At 43.8% G+C, this 18,390-nt stretch overlaps 1 protein-coding gene across 3 annotated transcripts in view; it reads left to right on the forward strand.

Moving 5' to 3' along the window:
- Window positions 1-51: 51 nt before the first annotated feature.
- Window positions 52-18,390, forward strand: part of LIAS (lipoic acid synthetase) — a 24,476-nt gene continuing 6,137 nt past the window's right edge. Inside the window, exons 1-9 of one of the 3 annotated variants that reach the window (XM_008069785.1) lie at window positions 52-186; window positions 2,194-2,366; window positions 3,912-4,005; window positions 6,075-6,155; window positions 8,383-8,539; window positions 8,623-8,680; window positions 11,895-12,023; window positions 15,211-15,356; window positions 17,338-17,408. In XM_008069785.1, coding sequence (XP_008067976.1) covers window positions 142-186; window positions 2,194-2,366; window positions 3,912-4,005; window positions 6,075-6,155; window positions 8,383-8,539; window positions 8,623-8,680; window positions 11,895-12,023; window positions 15,211-15,356; window positions 17,338-17,408 — 954 coding nt within the window. In that variant the 5' untranslated portion in view covers window positions 52-141. Of the gene's footprint in view, window positions 187-2,193; window positions 2,367-3,911; window positions 4,006-6,074; window positions 6,360-8,382; window positions 8,540-8,622; window positions 8,681-11,894; window positions 12,024-15,210; window positions 15,357-17,337; window positions 17,409-18,390 lie in introns of those variants that run through there. The other 2 variants (XM_008069786.2, XM_021718470.1) reach the window with 2 other exon arrangements.

Here is an 18,390-nt window from a genome sequence, read left to right on the forward strand (position 1 = left end):
CGTAAAGCGAAAACGGCCAATCGGGGAGCACCTCAAGATCTTCAACTTTTCGTCATCAACAGAGCGACGGTTTTCCACTTGTCCTGTCCCGGGAGTTAGTGATCACCCAGGCCCCTCGATCGCGCGAGGCCTAAAGAGGGGATGTCTCTACGCTGCAGGGACGCCGTCTGCATTCTGGGGCCGCGGGTGAGCGGCGGGGAGAGCAAGATTCGGGCGTGGGGTGGGGGCTCCCTTGCCTTCCAATCGCCCAGTAATAAAGGCCAACGTTTATTGAGCATTGACTTCTAGCCAGGCACACTTGTTTTTTTTTTTTTTTGAGTTGGAGTCTCCTTCGGTTGCCCAGACTGGAGTGTAGTGGCCGCTCCCAGCCACCGCAGCCTCGACCTGCTGGGCTCCGGCGATTCTTCCGCCTCAACCTTCCGAGTAGCTAGAATTACAGGCATGCGCCACCACGCCCAGCTAACTTTTTGATTTATTGTAGAGATGAGGTCTCGCTGCCCAGGCGGGTCTCGAACCCGCGGGCTCAGGCAATCCACTCACCTCAGCCTTCCAAAGGCGCGGGATTACAGGCTGAGCCACCGAGCCCGGCTTAGGCACACTTCTAAATATTTTTCGTGTAGCATCTCATTTAACTCTCCTGCCACCCCCCACGAAATACAGTCTCTGGCAGTGGTTTGTTGGACCATCTCTCTGGGCAGGCATCGAAGACTTTTTTTCTGCCTATATTTAGTGGGGCACTGCAGGGAGCACCCCAAGTAACCACCCTGTATTGGGCTCGTACTGTGTATTAAGCCCTAGTCTAGCTACTGCAACCCTGTCTTCTAGGCTTTGGCTGGAGACCCGGACAAGCGCAGGAGCAATTGTGCAGCCCCCAACAGGCACTCTGAATGATTGAGGTTCCTTTGCATTACATGTACTGACGCGTGAATTTCATACTTGTTTTTCATGTCTCATGCACGTTTGTGTTCAGATAGAGAAGCTAAATACATGCTTCTTTTTTTTTTTTTTCTTTTCTTTTCTTTTGAGTTGGCGTCTCACTCTGTCGCTCAGACTGGAGTGCAGTGGCCGCTCCCGGCCACCGCAGCCTCGACCTGCTGGGCTTCAGTGATTCTCCCGCCTCAGCCTTCCAAGTAGCTGGAACTACAGGCGCGCGCTACCACGCCCGGCTAATTTTTTGATTTATTGTAGTGATGAGGTCTCACCAAGTTGCCCAGGCGGGTCTCGAACCCGCGGGCCCAGGCAATCCACTCACCTCGGCCTCCCAAAGCGGGGGATTACAGGCTGAGCCACCGAGCCAGGCCAGAACATGATTTTTTTAGGCTCAACAATTCTATATTGAGTGACAGCCATGTTCAAACACAACTGAAACCAACTGGTGATTACCTTTATTTATCACTTAATGCTTATCCAGAGAGATTTATTGCAAATTTTCTTTTAAAAGTCCCTGACTCCAGTCCAGAACAGACAACCTAAAGCTGGAGGACCTTATCACAGTTATTGCAGTTCAAACTTTTTGGACGACAGACTTGTAGTTAGTGCCTGTTAGGTGGAGTATGTGAAGGGGTGGCATGTGTTAGATGGTTCCAAAGGTTTCCAAATCTGTTTTAGCACTGGTGGTTCAGTGGTAGAATTCTCGCCCCCAAGTCTAGTTTAAATCTAGTAGCAAGCCGGGCTCGGTGGCTCAGCCTGTAATCCCACGCCTTTGGGAGGCTGAGGTGAGTGGATTGCCTGAGCCCGTGGGTTCGAGACACGCCTGGGCAGGGAGACCTCATCTCTACAATAAAATCAAAAATCAGCCGGGCGTGGTAGTGCATGCCTGTAGTTCCAACTACTCGGAAGGCTGAGGCGGAAGGATCGCCGGAGCCCACCAGGTCAAGGCTGCGGTGGCCGGGAGCAGCCACTGCACTCTAGTCTGGGTGACAGAGTGAGACTCCAACTCAAAAATAAATAAATAAATAAATAAATCTAGTAGCAGAAAGTTATCTCCTCCCTCCTCTAGGTTGGGGTCCCTCTCCTTGAATCGTCTTTAATCTTGTATTCCAATCTTCTAAGCAACTGAAACTCCTAAATAGTTTGATAGAGTTTCAGAATCGGATACTTGGCTTTATCCTGCCTTTTCGATATTATAATGGGTTAAAACTAAATTATTCCAGACCCTCACTAAATGAATGCCATAATGTTCTCTTTCTGTAGGTATTTGGACGATATTTATGCAGCCCAGTCAGACCATTAAGTTCCTTGCCAGACCAAAGAAAGGAATTTTTACAGAATGGACCAGACCTTCAAGATTTTGTATCTGGTGATCTTGCAGACAAGAGCACCTGGGATGAATATAAAGGAAACTTAAAGCGACAGAAAGGAGAAAGGTAATTGAAAATTTGAAGCCAGGCTCGGTGGCTCAGCCTGTAATCCCGCGTCTTGGGAGGCTGAGGTGAGTGGATTGCCTAAGCCTGTGGGTTCGAGACCCGCCTGGCCACCTTGGCGAGACCTCATCTCTACAATAAATCAAAAACTCAGCCGGGCGTGGTAGCGCATGCCTGTAATTCCGGCTACTCGGAAGGCTGAGGCGGAAGGATCGCCGGAGCCCAGCAGGTCGAGGCTGTGGTGGCTGGGAGCGGCCACTGCACTCCAGTCTGGGCGACAGAGTGAGACTCCAACTCAGAAAAAAAGAAAATAAAAAATAAAATTTGAGATAATTTTAATGTCTCCTTCATTTTGCATTATCTTAAGATATAACCAAGCCCTAGAGTGTATTTTTAATTTCAGACTTGTTAAATTTAGCTAAAAGTCTTTAGAAAGAAGTGATAACAAGCCAGGCATGGTGACTCATACCTGTAATCCCAGCACTTTGGGAGGCAGAGGCGAAAGGATTGCCTGAGTCCAGGGGTGCAAGACCAGCCTGGGCAACTTGATGAGCCTCCGTCTCTACAATAAATCAAAAAATTAGCCAGGTGTGGTGGCGCCCTCCTGTGGTTCCAGCTACTTGGAAAGCTGAGGCAGAAAAATCACCTGAGTCCAGCAGGTCAAAGCTGCGGTGGCTATAAGTATGCCACTGCACTCCAGCCTGGGCGACACAGTGAGACCTGGCTCAAAAAAAAAAAAAAAGAAGAAAAGAAGTGATAACAGACCTAGATAGAACAGATAAGTAGGTGTAGTTGTTGGACTTTTTCTTTTTCTCCTCTAGGCCCTTACCATTTTATACTACCATCTCCTTATTTTCTACCAGCATCTAATTTCTTCAGAGTGAAGGTTACTGCATGGCTTCTAATCTAATAGATCTTGATACATTTTTGATTGTTGATCTAACTTATTGCTTCTTCCAGTCAATTTACATATGGTCTATGAATACCTTGCCTTAATTTACAATAATGGTGAGGGAATGTCATGCAAAGAGCAAAGTGTTTTGGGAGATACATTATCTGACAACTTCTAGATCACAAGTGGGTAGAAGTCAAGGAGAACGAAGGATAACATTGTCTCCACCTCAAATTTGAGATTTTTTTCCCTGTTGAATAACCACCATAAAATCTAGAATGTAAAGCAGATAGCATACAGTTGGAATCTTTCCTTACTCTGAACAGATGTAGTACTTTTTGACAGTATTATTCACAAGGAAATGAGATGTTCAAAAACTTTCTCATTTTATTAAAATGGTATAACTGTTCCTTTATAAAAGGTAGACATAGGTATAGTGTCCTGTTAGATGCCATTGTTGGTGTCTTCTAAAGTGGTTTGAGCAAAGCTAAATTTGATTTTCTGTTCTTACACCGTTAGCAGAAATTGTAAGAGTTAGTCCAGGATTACAGAAAAAATTGTTAACTGGGAATTATAATAGAGCAAAGTATTTTCAAAGCTGTGTGATTATTTGGCAACATGTTTATTAATATATAGTTATGTCTGGCTTTCCTTAGGTTGAGACTACCTCCATGGCTAAAGACAGAGATTCCCATGGGGAAGAATTACAATAAACTGAAAAATACTTTGCGAAATTTAAATCTCCATACAGTAAGTTGTCAAAGTGTTGACTGTCCCTCTTAACTGAACGCCATAATGTTTCTACATATATATAACTTAAAAATTAGTAATAGGCCAGGTGCAGTGGCTCAAGTCTATAATCCCATTACTTTGGGAGGCAGAGAAGAGAGGATTGCCTGAGCTCAGGGGTTCGAGACCAGCCTGGGCAACCTGGGGAGATCTCATCTCTACAATAAATCAAAAATAAACAGGGCATGGTAGTGTGCACCTCTAGTTCCAGCTACTTGGAAGGCTGAGGCAGAAGGATCACCTGAACCCAGCAGGTCGAGGCTACAGTGTCCGTGAGTGTGCCACTGCACTTCAGGCTGGGCGACAGAGTGAGACGCCAACAAAAAAAAAGGGTGGGGGGGGTGTGGTTTACATTTGACATCATGTATGTGACATAGTTTCACATTTAATTTTATACTCTTTCCAACAGACATGTACTTAATTTGTAATATAAAACAAATGAAACCTTGTTTTTCAAGTTGTAGGGGGAAAAAGTCTTTTTTGCAGAAAAAATGATTTTCAGTGTATTTCCATTGCTGGTAATAATGTATCACTTAACACTTTTATTCACTTTCCTTGCTGTTATTTATATAACTCTTACTAATTTTTTGTTTTTGAATTGGATTCTCATTCTGTTGTCCAGGCTGGAGTGCAGTGGCACACTCACCTGCTGGGCTCAGGTGATCCTTCTGCCTCAGCCTTCCAAGTAGCTGGAACTACAGGCATACGCCACCACACCCAGCAATTTTTTAATTTATTGTAGAGATGAGTTCTCGCTAAGTTGCCTAGGCTGGTCTCGAACCCGTGGGCTGAGGCAATCTTTACACCTCGACCTTCCAAAGTGTTGGGATTACAGGTGTGAGCCACTGTGCCCAGCCTAACCACACCCTTTAACTGTCCATTATATGTCCTTGCAGACCTTGTTCTTTATCCATATAAAGTATATAAATTCAGAAAGTCTACATTTTAAAAGTGGGATCCTTGACTGGGTGCAGAGGCTCATATATGTAATCCCAGCACTTTGGGAGGCTGAGGTGGGAGGATTGCTTGAGCCCAGGAGTTCAAAACCAGCCTAGGCAATATAGTGAGATCTCATCTCTACCAAATATTAAAATTTAAAAATTACTGAGGCATGGTAACGTGCACCTGTAGTCCTAGCTACTCAGGAGACTGAGTTAGAAAGGTCGCCTCAGCCCAGGAGATTGAACCTGTGATGAGCTGTGACCGTGTACTCACACTCCAGTCTGGGCGACAGGATAAAATCTCGACTCAAAAAATAAATAAATAAATAAAGGATCCTGGCTGGGTGTGGTGGCTCACGCCTGTAATCCCAACATTTTAGGAGGCTGAGGTAGGAGGATCACTTGAGGCCAGAAGTTCAAGACCAGCCCAGGCAACACAGCAAGACTTTGTCATGACAAAAAAATGAAAAATTAGCTGAGTATAATAGCATGTACTTTTAGTCTTAGCTACTTGGGAGGCTGAGGTGGGAGAATCCCTTGAGACAGGGAGGTTGAGGCTGCCTTGAGCACCCTAGCCTGGGTAGTAGAGTGAGATCCTGTCTCAAAAAAAGCAAAACAAAACACCTACCAAGCCAGGTGCAGTGGCTCGCGCTCATCCCAGCACTTTGGGAGGCTAAGGCAAGAAGATTGCCTGAGCGCATATGTTCAAGACCAGCCTGGGCAACATGGCAAGACCTTGTCTCTACAATAAATCAAAAAAATCAGCTGGGCGTGGTGGCACAGGCCTTTAGTTCCAGCTACTTGGAAGGCTGAGGCGGAAGGATTGCCTGAGCCCAGCAGGTCGAGGCTGCAGTGGCCGTGAGCATGCCACTGCACTCCAGCCTGGGTGACAGAGTGAGATTCTAACTCAGGAAAAAAAAAAAAACCACCAGTATTCTTATATACAGTTTGGTTGCATTTTTGAATGGTGAATTTTTTCAAAAATAAATTGTAAACAACGGGCAGTGTACAATGTCTAATCACAATCTCCAGTTGTTCAGTTGGTGGATATTTTTAACCTGACTATATTCCATCTCCTATTAATCACAGGTATGCGAGGAAGCTCGATGTCCCAATATAGGAGAATGTTGGGGAGGTGGCGAATATGCCACTGCCACAGCCACCATCATGGTAAGGCCAGCCTCAACCCTTGCAGCTTGAGTCTAGCAACAGAAAGGGGAGATGTATCTTCCTCCTAGGGTCTGCATTATGAAGTGATGGTCAGGTTTTTTTCTACTTGTGAGTTCATGAAAAATATGAAGAAAAAACCTGATGTAATCATCTAACCTTTTGTGATCTCACCGTTCTCTGAATAAATCTATTATTCTTCTGTCTTTCTGATAGTCCTGTGCTATCTTGAGGTATCTCCTTTATTAATTTTTGGAAATGTCATTTATGATTGCTTAACTTTTTATGTGTTTTATGTTTCATCTATTTTTTTAAATTCTTTATTTTTGTTTTTTGAGCTGGAGTCTCACTCACCCAGACTGGAGTGCACTGGCACACTCACTGCGTCCACAGTCTCAACTTGCTGGACTCAGGTGATCCTTCCACCTCAGCCTTCCAAGCAGCTGGAACTACAGGAGTATACCACCATGCCCAGCTAATATTTTGAATTATTGTAGATATGAGGCCTCGCCAAGTTGCCCAGGCTGGTCTCAAACCCCTGGGCTCTCACTTCCACTTCCCAAAGTGCTGGGATTACAGGCATGAGCTATCACGCCTGGCTATTTTTTTATTTTTGTGAGTTGGAGTCTCACTCTGTCACCCAGGCTGGAGTACAGTGGAGTGCAGTGGCACGCTCATGGCCACCCCAGTGTCGACCTGCTGGGCTCAGATGATCCTTCCGCCTCAACCTTCCAAGTAGCTGGAACTACATATGCATGCTACCATGTCTGGCTAATTTTTGATTTATTGTAGAGATGAGGTCTCGCCAAGTTGTCTAGGCTGGTCTCGAACACATGGGCTCAGGCAATCCTCTCACCTTGACCTCCCAAAGTGCTGGGATTACAGACTTGAGCCACTCTGCCTGGCCTAGCATTATCTTTGAATCCTCCCTATGTACCCTGCAAACTGTATATTAGAATCCTATTTTTTGGCCAGATGCAGAGGAAGGATCACTTGAGCCCAGAAGTTCGAGACCAGCCTAGGTAATGTAGCAAGACCTCGTCTCTACAAAAAAATTTAAAAACTAGCTAGGCATGTTGGTGTGTGCCTGCAGTCCCAGCAACTCCAGGGGCTGAGGCAGAAGGATTATCTGAGCCCAGGAGGTTGAGGCTGTGGTGAGCCATCAACATGCCATTGCACTCCAGTTGGGTAACAGAGTGAGATCCCGACTCAAAAATTCTTTTTTTTTAAATTGTTTTTAACTATTTTAACTTTAATATGTGTCCCTTCCTGATCCCATCCCCTTTTCTCTTCTCTTAATACAATTCTTAATGTTGAGTTTATCAACTCTCTTTCTTTCTGGTTTTGCTACATATATTTGTGTTTCTTAACTTTGTATTATGTTTTGAATGTATATTTCAAGTTTCCTTTTTTTTTTTTTAATCATAGTCTCACTCTATCACTTAGGCTGCAGTGCAATAGCACACTCATGGTTCACCACAGCCTCAAACTCCTGGGCTCAGGTGATACTCCAACCTCAGCCCCCTGGGTATCTGGGACAACAGGAATGCACCCCCACACTCAGCTAATTTTTAAAATTTTTTTTGTAGAGATGAGATGTCACTATGTTGCCTAGGCTGGCCTTGAACTTCTGGGTTCAAGTAATCCTTCCACCTCGGCTTCCTAAAGTCCTAGAATTACAGATGTGAGCCACTGAGCCCAGCCTAAATTTCTTATAAACAGAACTATAACCTGATTGGCCAGGCATGGTGGCTTACACTTGTAATCCCAACTTTGGGAGTCCAAGTCAGAAGGATTGCTGGAGCCCAGGAGTTTGAGAGCAGTCTTTCTGTTAAAAAAAAAAAGTCAGGCTTGGTGGCTCAGCCTGTAATCGGCGCTTTGGGAGGCTGAGGTGAGTGGATTGCCTGAGCCCGCGGGTTCGAGACCCATCTGGGCAACTTGGCGAGACCTCATCTCTACAGTAAATCAAAAAATCAGCCGGGTGTGGTAGCGCATGCCTGTAATTCCGGCTACTTGGAAGGCTGAGGTGGAAGGATCGCTGGAGCCCAGCAGGTCGAGGCTACAGTGGCCGGGAGTGGCCACTGCACTCCAGTCTGGGCAAGAGTGAGACTCCAACTCAAAAAAAAAAAAAAAAAAGAACCAGACTGTACACATTTTTTGCAACTTCATTCTCTACATCATGTTCTTGGGGGTCATCTATTTAATTTAAATTGTAACATCTCTATCCTAGTTGATGGGTGACACATGTACAAGAGGTTGCAGATTTTGTTCTGTTAAGACTGCAAGAAACCCTCTTCCACTGGATGCCACTGAGCCCTACAATACTGCAAAGGCAATTGCAGAGTGGGGTCTGGATTATGTTGTCCTGACATCTGTGGATCGAGATGGTTAGTGTGTCATTGTACCCTCTACCAGAAATTGACTCTTCCTAAGGTGTGACATCATCTTGACAGTGGATTCTTCTTTCTAGATTTGCCTGATGGGGGAGCTGAACACATTGCAAAGACTGTATCCTACTTGAAGGAAAGGTACTGTTTTTGCATTTGTTAGTGTAACTTAAGGATCTTTTTAGACCCATATTTGTTCTGTTTATCTCAGGTCTTTACCTGGAAACTGTGGTTATTAACCTCTTTGGGGGTTTCATAGTTTTCTGATAATCTGATGGAAATCGTGTGCTCATTTCTGCAGAAAAAACACATTTGCATGTACAGATACATATTGGCAGAAAATTTTAGAGGTTCAGTGGCACAAACTTATCCATAGACCTTTAGCCTATAGAATTTCCTCCCTCATATTTGAGCGAGAGCCTAAACTTTGAGCAGTTTTCTTAGCACTGATTTCAGATAAATCATCATCTAGAAGTAGTTAGGATAAGAGAAGCTCTGCCACTGTCAAAATGTAATCCTGGTACAGATTTTCTCCATATTCATATATCCTGGGAACTTACCCATAAATCTACATTTTTATTAATATTTTAATTTCATGCATTTAAAAAGCATAAAAAAGAAGATATGTTCATTTTCTACAACTCAGTACCAGTCTAGCACCTAGCATACTTAGGAAATGTTTTGTCAAGGATGCCCTGGCATTTCCTTTTTGTTATACTTCATTTGTGAGAAATCTGTTTGCAACCCACTTTGTTTATTTCATAAGCCTCCATGGGTCTCAACTTGCAGTTTAATAAAACAGTGAGCTGTCAGATAGATTCCCTGACCGTCTCATAGTCATGATGGGATATGCTATCTCATTTAGTCTTTCTACATCTGTTCTCTCAGGGAAGAGCTCGAGACACTTTGCTGTTGGGTTTGTGGAAAACGGTGTCAGCTGTTTCAGAAAGGGAACAGCTCTGTGACCTAGTTCACATGAAAATGTTTTAATGAATTAGATTTAGTTGAAATAGAAATAGGAAGATGCATGTCTAGCTTATACAGTACTTCATTTAAACAAAGCTCATGACTCAGCATCTCAGAAAACAGTACTTCATTAAAACAAAGCTCATGACTCAGCAACCCAGAAAATAGTTTTTAAAACTCATAGCACATAGACCAGACATGTGGCTCACGCCTGTAATCCCAACACTTTGGGAAGTGGAGGTGAGAGGAATGGCTGAACCCAGGAATTTGAGACCAGCCTGGGCAACTTGGCCAGACCTTGTCTCTACAATAAACAAAAAAAATTAGCCAGGTGTGGTGGTGCATGCCTGTAGTTCCAGCTACTTGGCTGAGATGGAAGGATTGCCTGTGCCCAGTAGGTCGAGCCTGCAGTGGCCATGCGCATGCCACTGCACTCCAGCCTAGGAGACAGAGTGAGACTCTGACTCAAACCCCTCCCCCTCAAAAAAACCCATAGCACTTGTGAAATATTTGCCTAGAGGAAGGGAGGGAGCACTATTTTGATGAATTTTATTTTTTTTATTTTTATTTTTTTTGAATTGGAGTCTCACTCTGTCACCCAGACTGGAGTTCAGTGGCCGCTCCCGGCCACCACAGCCTCCACCTGCTGGGCTCCGGAGATCCTTCCGCCTCAGCCTTCCAAGTAGCTGGAATTACAGGCATGCGCTACCACGCCCGGCTGATTTTTTGATTTATTGTAGAGATGAGGTCTCGCCAAGTTGCCCAGGCAGGTCTCGAACCCGCAGGTTTGGGCAATCCACGCACCTTAGCCTCCCAAAGGCACGGGATTACAGGCTGAGCCACCGAGCCCGGCTTGATGAATTTTAAAAGAAATCAGGCTGGGCTGAGTGATCCATGGCTATAATGTCAACACATTGGGAAGCTGAGGCTAGAGGATTACTTAAGGTCAAGAGTTCAAGACCACCCTGGGCAACATATCGAGACCTTGTTGCTATAAACAATATTTTTTTAGAAATTAGCTGGGTGTGGTGGCACACGCCTGTAGTCCTAGGTACTTAGAAGGCTGAGGCAATAGGGTCACTTGAGCCTAGGAGTTCGAGACTGCAATGAGCTATGATTGTGCCACTGTACTTCAGCCAGGGCAACAGAGCAAGACCCTGTCTCTAAAGAAAGAGCATGTTGGCTCATGTCTGTAATCCCAGCACTTTGAGAAGCCGAGGCAAGAAGATTGCCTGAGCTTAGGGGTTGGAGACCAGCCTGGGCAACTTGGCGAGATCTCATCTCTACAGTAAATCAAAAAATTAACCAGGCATGGAGGCTCATGCCTATGGTTCCAGCCACTTGGAAGGCTGAGGTGGAAGGATTGCCTGACCCCAGCTAGTTAAGACTGCGGTAGCCATTAGCATGCCACTGCACTTCTGCCTGGGCAACAGAGTGAGACTCTGACTCAAAAAAAAGATAGAAAGGAAGAAAAGGTAAAGAATTCTAATAATATTTGCATTCATATAAGAAATTTCCAAATTTACTTTTCAAAGAATAAAAAAGTATTGTTTTCTATTCAATATTTCATATTTTAATTTCTTAAAATTGTTTACTTTTATTCTTTTGGGCTTACGTGATCCTCCCACCCCAGCCTCCTGAGTAGCTGGGACTACAAGCTTGCACTACCGTGCCCAGCTAGTTTTGTTTTTTGTAGAGATGAGTTCTCACTCCCAGGCTGGTCTCAAACTCCTGGCCTAAAGCAGTCTTCCTGACTCAGCTTCCCCAAGTGATGGGATTACGTGAGCCACCACACCTGGCTTTAATTTTATTTTTCTAAAACCTACTCAAATATAATCTCAAATTTTATTCTGATTGTTATTTGCCTACAGATGTGTTTTAACCACTGTGCACATCGTTTTTGATGTTTTGGATATTTTTTAAGACAATAGTTCTTTTTTTTTTGAGTTGGAGTCTCATTCTGTCGCCCAGACTAGAGTGTAGTGGCTACTCCCGGCCACCGCAGCCTCGACCTGCTGGGCTCCTGCGATCCTTCCGCCTCAGCCTTCCAAGTAGCCAGAATTACAGGCGTGCGCTACCACACCCGGCTGATTTTTTGATTTATTGTAGAGATGAGGTCTCACCAAGTTGCCCAGGCTGGTCTCGGACCCGTGGGCTCAAGCAATCCACTCACCTCAGCCCCCCAAAGTCGCGGGATTACAGGCTGAGCCACCGAGCCCGGCAATATAACAGTTCTTGTGTGAGCATTTGTATGTTTATGCTTTTCTTGGCAAAGTTCTGAAGATTGCTGCATTGAAACTGATACTGAATAAGTATTGATAATTTCTGTTTTAAGCAACAGTTATGTCAATTCTTTCTCTCAGTTTGAAACTTCTCTTTTTCCCCATAGGAATCCAAAAATCCTTGTGGAATGTCTCACCCCTGATTTTCGAGGAAACCTTAAAGCAGTAGAAAAAGTTGCTCTGTCAGGATTAGACGTGTATGCACATAATGTTGAAACAGTTCCAGAATTGCAGAGGTGACAACATGTACAGAGTAATACTGGGAAATTTGGAGGGTCAGGATATGCTCTGCAGTCTCACTTTTTTCAGGGATGAGCTTCATAATTGACTTTTACGAAGTAAACTTTCTTTTTTTTTTTTTTTTAGCAAAATTAGTGTATGCCTATTACATAAAAATCAGAAAGTATCACCAACAAAAACAGCATAAGTATAACCCATAATAATATTTCCACTGGCAATATCAGTTACTAACTCCTTAGTGTTTATATTATAAATTCCATATTTTATTATATATTGATAGTAAGTGTTTATATTATATTATATGTGTACCAAAACATAGAGTAACATTGGTTTCTTTTGCTTTAAAATAGTATCACACAGCAAACACCAATGAGTGATTTTTTCCCAAAATGTAGTTTTCAAAGGTGAAAAATTACATTAGAGCAATTGCTTTGGCTGCAATTCTAAAGAAAGTATTTTATTTTTATTTATTTATTTTTTGAGTTGAAGTCTCATTCTGTCACCCATACTGGGCCGGGCTCGGTGGCTCAGCCTGTAATCCCAGCACTTTGGGAGGCCGAGGTGAGCGGATTGCCTGAGCCCCCAGGTTGGAGACCCGCCTGGGCAACTTGGCGAGACCTCATCTCTCCAATAAACCAAAAAATTAGCCGGGCGTGGTAGCGCGCTCCTGTAGTTCCAGCTACTTGGAAGGCTGAGGCAGAAGGATCGCCAGAGCCCAGCAGGTCAAGGCTGCGGTGGCCGGGAGCGGCCACTGCACTCCAGTCTGGGTGACAGAGTGAGACTCCAACTCCAAAAAAATACATTCTGGCTAGGCGTGGTAGCTCAAGCCTGTAATCTCAGCACTTTGGGAGGCTGAGGCGAGAGGATTGCCTGAGCCCACGGGAAAAAGACTAGCCTGGTAACATGGTGAGACCTCGGTGGCTCAGCCTGTAATCCCGCGCCTTGGGAGGCTGAGGTGAGTGGATTGCCTGAGCCCGCGGGTTCAAGACCCGCCTGAGCAGCAAGACCTATCTCTACAATAAATAAAAAAAAAAAAAATTAGCCGGGCGTGGTAGCACGCGCCTGTAATTCCAGCTACTCGGAAGGCTGAGGCGGAAGGATCGCCGAAGCCAAGCAGGTCGAGGCTGTGGTGGCCAGGAGCGGCCACTGCACTCCAGTCTGAGTGACAGAGTGAGACTCCAACTCAAAAAAAAAAAAAAAAAAAAAACTTAGCTGGGTGTGGTAGCACGCGCCTGTAGTTTTGGCTACTTGGAAGACTGAGGTGGAAGGATCGCCAGAGCCCAGCAGGTCGATTCTGGGGTGGCTGTGAGTATGCCACTGAACTTCATCCTGGGCAACAGAGTAAGACTCTGATTCAAAAAAAGATACATTTGACACTAATGTACTCAGTAAATGATGCACAAGAAAAACTGGTATCATTCTGATGTTGTTTAAATCTTTTTTAGAAAGTAGACACTGTCCTTCTTTATTTCTGAGAATTTTAGTAGTTACGAATAATTAAGGACTGTTATTCCACATCTACATAATGGCTATATTCAAATTTTAGAAAAAGGAACATTATTTTTAACTTTGGACAAAACTAGTATCATTTATTCCTTTGATGGATTGGTTGATTGATTGGTTTTTGAGTGGGTGTCTCACTCTGTCGCCTTGGCTGGCATGCAGTGACATGCTCGTGGCCACCACATCCTCGACTTGCTGGGCTCAGGCGATCCTTCCACCTCAGCCTTCAAGGTAGCTGGAACCACAGGCATGCACCACCTTGCCCAACTAATTTTTTTATTTACTGTAGAGATGAGGTCTCACCATGTTGCTCGGGCTAGTCTTGAACCCCTGAGATCAGGTAATCCTCTTGCCTCTGCCTCCCAATGTGTTGGGATTATACATGTGAGCCACCATGACCAGTTTATTCCTTTAATTTTAGGAAAGTCTTTGGCAGTGATTTTATTCACTTCTACACATTATTTTGTATCATAGAACTTGAAAGAAATTATAGTAAATAATAACCTGCATTTCCACTAAATCATAAACGTTAGGGAATATATAATTTCTGTGGAGAAATCCTTTAAAAAAGTAACTGCTCTATATATTTCAGTTTTGTGGTTATTTTTTAAATTCATACATCTGTTTCTTCTCTGTGAACTAGTCTCTGATTTTTAAAAAATCAGTTACAGAAGATAAAACTACATTAGAATTCAAAGGAATGCTGGTTTAACATCAGCAACTTTCTGGCCCCTTGGCTATCTCATTTAAGCCTTGGTGGTTTGGCCATTGTTGAAGTCTAGCACACAGCCTGTTCCAACCCTGTCATGATGCCACCACCAGTGGGTGCCAGTTTCCCTGGTTTCACTTCAGAAACATTATCCTTTCCAGTGAAAATTCCAGAATCGTGCATTTCTTTACCTAAGAGATGGCAATGTTGTATACTCAACAGCAGAGGGCAACTTACTCCTTAAAAAAGAAATGAACGTAAAAGTTTCAACCCGCTGAAATGTGGGTGCTGGTTAGTTTTTTCTTTGTTTGGTGTTGAGACTATCTTACTTCTCTTTTTCCCTCCTTCCCTTCTCTCTCTCTCTTTTTTTTTTTTGAGTGGGCAGTCTCACTCTGTCATCCAAGCCACAGTACAGTAGCATAATCACCATTCATTGTAGGCTCGACTTCCTGAATTCAGGCAATCCTTCTGCCTCAGTCTCCTGAGTAACTGGAACTACAGGTGTGTACCACCACACCCAGCTAATTTTTTTTTTATTTTCTGTAGAGATGAGGTCTCGTTATGTTGCCCAGGTTGGTCTTATACTCCTGGGCTCAAGCAATCTTCTGGCCTCTGCCTCCCAAAGTGCTGGGATTACAGGTGTTAGCCACCATGCCCAGGTCCCTTCTCTTTTGACTGTCCCTTACCTTCATATTTTTAGAATTCTGGTTTTTCAAGGCGTACTCTGAAATGACTTCTTCATTCTATTTTTCTCTGCGCCAGACTTGAGACAGATGTATGGAGGCCAGTAAGGTCTTATTTGCTTTCCTAAATTACTAGTTAGGCATTTGTGCACAAATGCTACTGTTGAACCATGTGATGTAATATAATGTGCAGAGTGTACTTTTCAGGTCTTTCAGGTTACTTGCATAACGATGTACTTAGTTGAACTTGTGGTTATTCTTGCTGACAACAGACCTGCTATTTTCCAGGAAAGTTCGTGATCCCCGAGCCAATTTTGACCAGTCTCTGTGTGTACTGAAGCATGCCAAGGCAGTTCAGCCCAATGTTATTTCTAAAACATCTATAATGTTGGGATTAGGCGAGAATGATGAGCAAATATATGCAACAATGAAAGGTAAAGAAATTGAAAGATGAATAAACTTGTCTATTTAATTTGAGTAATATCAGGAACCCACCCCCTTCAAAGGCCCTGTTAGATTTAAGTTTCTTCTCCAGTCTCAGTCCAGTAAGAACAGAGTAAGTGTATGACTGTAAACAGCTGTATAAAAAGGAAAGGAAATATGTTTTCTTAGAACTTCATCGGGTGATAGGCATCACGCTCAGGATATAGGATGTTGGCCGGGTGTGGTGACTCATGCCTGTAGTCCCAGCACTTTGGGAGGCTGAGGCAAGAGGATTGCCTGAGTCCAGGGATTTGAAACCAGCCTGGGCAACTTGGCGAGACCTCATCTCTACAATAGATCCAAAAAACAGCCAGGCATGGTGGCTCAGACCTGTGGTTCCAGCTACTTGAAAGGCTGAGGCAGAAGGATTCCCTGAGGCCAGCAAGTTGAGAATGTGGTGGCCGTGAGTGTGCCACTGCACTCCAGCCTGGGCGACAGAGTGAGACTCCTACTTTAAAAAAAAAAAAGGATATGGAATTTTTATCCCATTTTATTCCGTACCCTTTTATCCAGAAAAAACACAATTCTAACCACCTTTCTCATTCTGTCATTGGACAGGTTTTGAGAGCCAACTGGGTACCAGGCACTGACAATTTGTAGGCGTATAAGACCAATTCAGCCCCTTGAGAAAGAGCTTACTTACAGCATTGTCATAGGACATGGTGTGCTTTAAACTGTGCCAAACCTTAGTCCCATAAGACTGTTTACTTTGTGATTCTTTTTATTTATTTTTTAAATTTTTATTGTTTTTTAGTCAGAGTCTCACTCTGTCACTTAGGCTAGAGTGCAGTGGCATGCTCACGGCCACTGTAGCCTCGACCTGCTTGACCCAGACAATCCTTCTGCCTCAGCCTTCCAAGTAGCTGGAACTACAGACGCATGCCACCATGCCTGGCTGATTCTTTGATTTATTGTAGAGACGAGGTCTTGCCAAGTTACCCAGGCTGGTCTTGAACCCCTGGGCTCAGGCAGTCCTCTTGCCTCAGTCTCCCAAAGTGCTAGGATTAAATGCATGAACCACCATGCCCAGCACTTTGTGATTCTTTTTTTTTTTTTTGAGTTGGAGTCTCACTCTGTCGCCCAGACTGGAGTGCAGTGGCTGCTCCCGGCCACCGCAGCGTCGACCTGCTGGGCTCCGGCGATCCTTCCGCCTCAGCCTTCCAAGTAGCTGGAACTATAGGCGTGCACTACCATGCTTGGCTAATTTTTTGATTTATTGTAGAGATGAGGTCTCGCCAAGTTGCCCAGGTGAGTCTCAAACCCGCGGGTTCAAGCAATCCACTCACCTCGGCCTCCCAAAGTGCAAGATTACGGACTGAGCCACAGAGCCCAGCCTGTGATTCTTTGAAATTTAAAAGTTTCTATTTGATCTGAGAGTCCTTGCCTACTTGCTGTTATTTAGTAGTCCAAAGAGTAGTAATTTTAGGTAGTGATTAAAAGCTGCGGCTCTTTGCCACATTTCACACAGTTATTCGAAAGATTCTGACATGTCACAGGTCAAACTGCACCCTAGAGCTTAACTTGGGCATTGAGTAGAATTCTAATCCAGCATGTTTGGTCTATATTATGGGAGTTTTCAGGCTTTGGAAGATAATATTTCCTTTGCCTTTCCTTTCTAAAGGAAAGACCTCTGCTCTCAAAACACCCTCCACTTGTGTTTAGCATTTATGCCCTAGTATTAGAGGCATTTCTCCTGTATTTGTCAGTCTCACATGATGATCTTAATCATTCCTGTTTTCAGTCCTTACCACAGTCCCTAGCACATAAACCCTTTTGAATGAATAGGTTTGTCTTATTCCCCAGTATGAGGATTATGGACGAGCATAAAGGCCACACTGTTTTGAAATATTCCTCACAAAAATTATGCTTAGATCAACAGTTTCCATGCTGTAAAAACATCTGCTAATGTAATATGTGTTTTTTTTCCTACAGCACTTCGTGAAGCAGATGTGGACTGTTTGACTTTAGGGCAATATATGCAGCCAACAAGGCGCCACCTTAAGGTACAGATACCTTGAATTGCCAAATGTTTCTTGGTAATTTGTGCATAGGTAAAATTAAACTGCTCATCCCCTGTACAGTTGAAAATCCACATAGAACGTTTGACTCCCTAAGGACTTACTACTAATAATAGCCTGCTATTGACCAGAAGCCATACTGATAATATAAACAGTCAATTAACAAAATAACAAGATTGTGTGTTCCATGTATTTTATATATACACACACACACATACATACATATATATAATATTCTTACAATAAAGTAAGATAAAGAAAAGAAAATGTTACGGATTTAGAGTCTGTCATACTTAGTGATCTATCACAGAAACAAAGAACAGAGGACCACGTGTTCTCACTCATAAGTGGACCCTGAACATCTACCATAATACTATAAAAAAGGGATTCGCAGTAGCGGGAAACTACCGGGGTGGGGGTGGGGATATAACATCAATGAGGGTACCTGATCTCAAGGAAAAGTGGGGACCAAAGGGAGGCCCAAACTTTACCTGTATGATGACTACTTGTATACCTAATCCTGAATTGTACCACACATTTTAAAAATAAAATATAAATTTTTTAAAAAAGAATTACATAGTCAAGTGTTCAGGAGTAATGGGAATCATATCAGCAACTTACTCTAATTATTAGGGAAAAATATTTTGTATATTTCTTAAACTTCTGTAAGCTTGAAGTTGTTTCAAACTAAAAACTTACATTTGTAAAATGTGTAAAAAGAAAGTTTTTGTAAAACAAATACAATGAGCCGGGCTCGGTGGCTCAGCCTGTAATCCCGCGCATTTGGGAGGCTGAGTTGAGTGGATTGCCTAAGCCCGCGGATTCAAGACCCGCCTGGGCAGCGAGACCTCATCTCTACAATAAATCAGAAATTAGCTGGGCGTGGTAGCGCGCACCTGTAGTTCCAGCTACTTGGAAGGCTGAAGCGGAAGGATCGCCGGAGCCCAGCAGGCGAGGCTGCGGTGGC

Source organism: Carlito syrichta, unplaced genomic scaffold (genome assembly GCF_000164805.1).
Source record: "Carlito syrichta isolate Samal-C Ts95f unplaced genomic scaffold, Tarsius_syrichta-2.0.1 Scaffold312207, whole genome shotgun sequence".
NCBI classification, from domain to species: domain Eukaryota; kingdom Metazoa; phylum Chordata; class Mammalia; order Primates; family Tarsiidae; genus Carlito; species Carlito syrichta.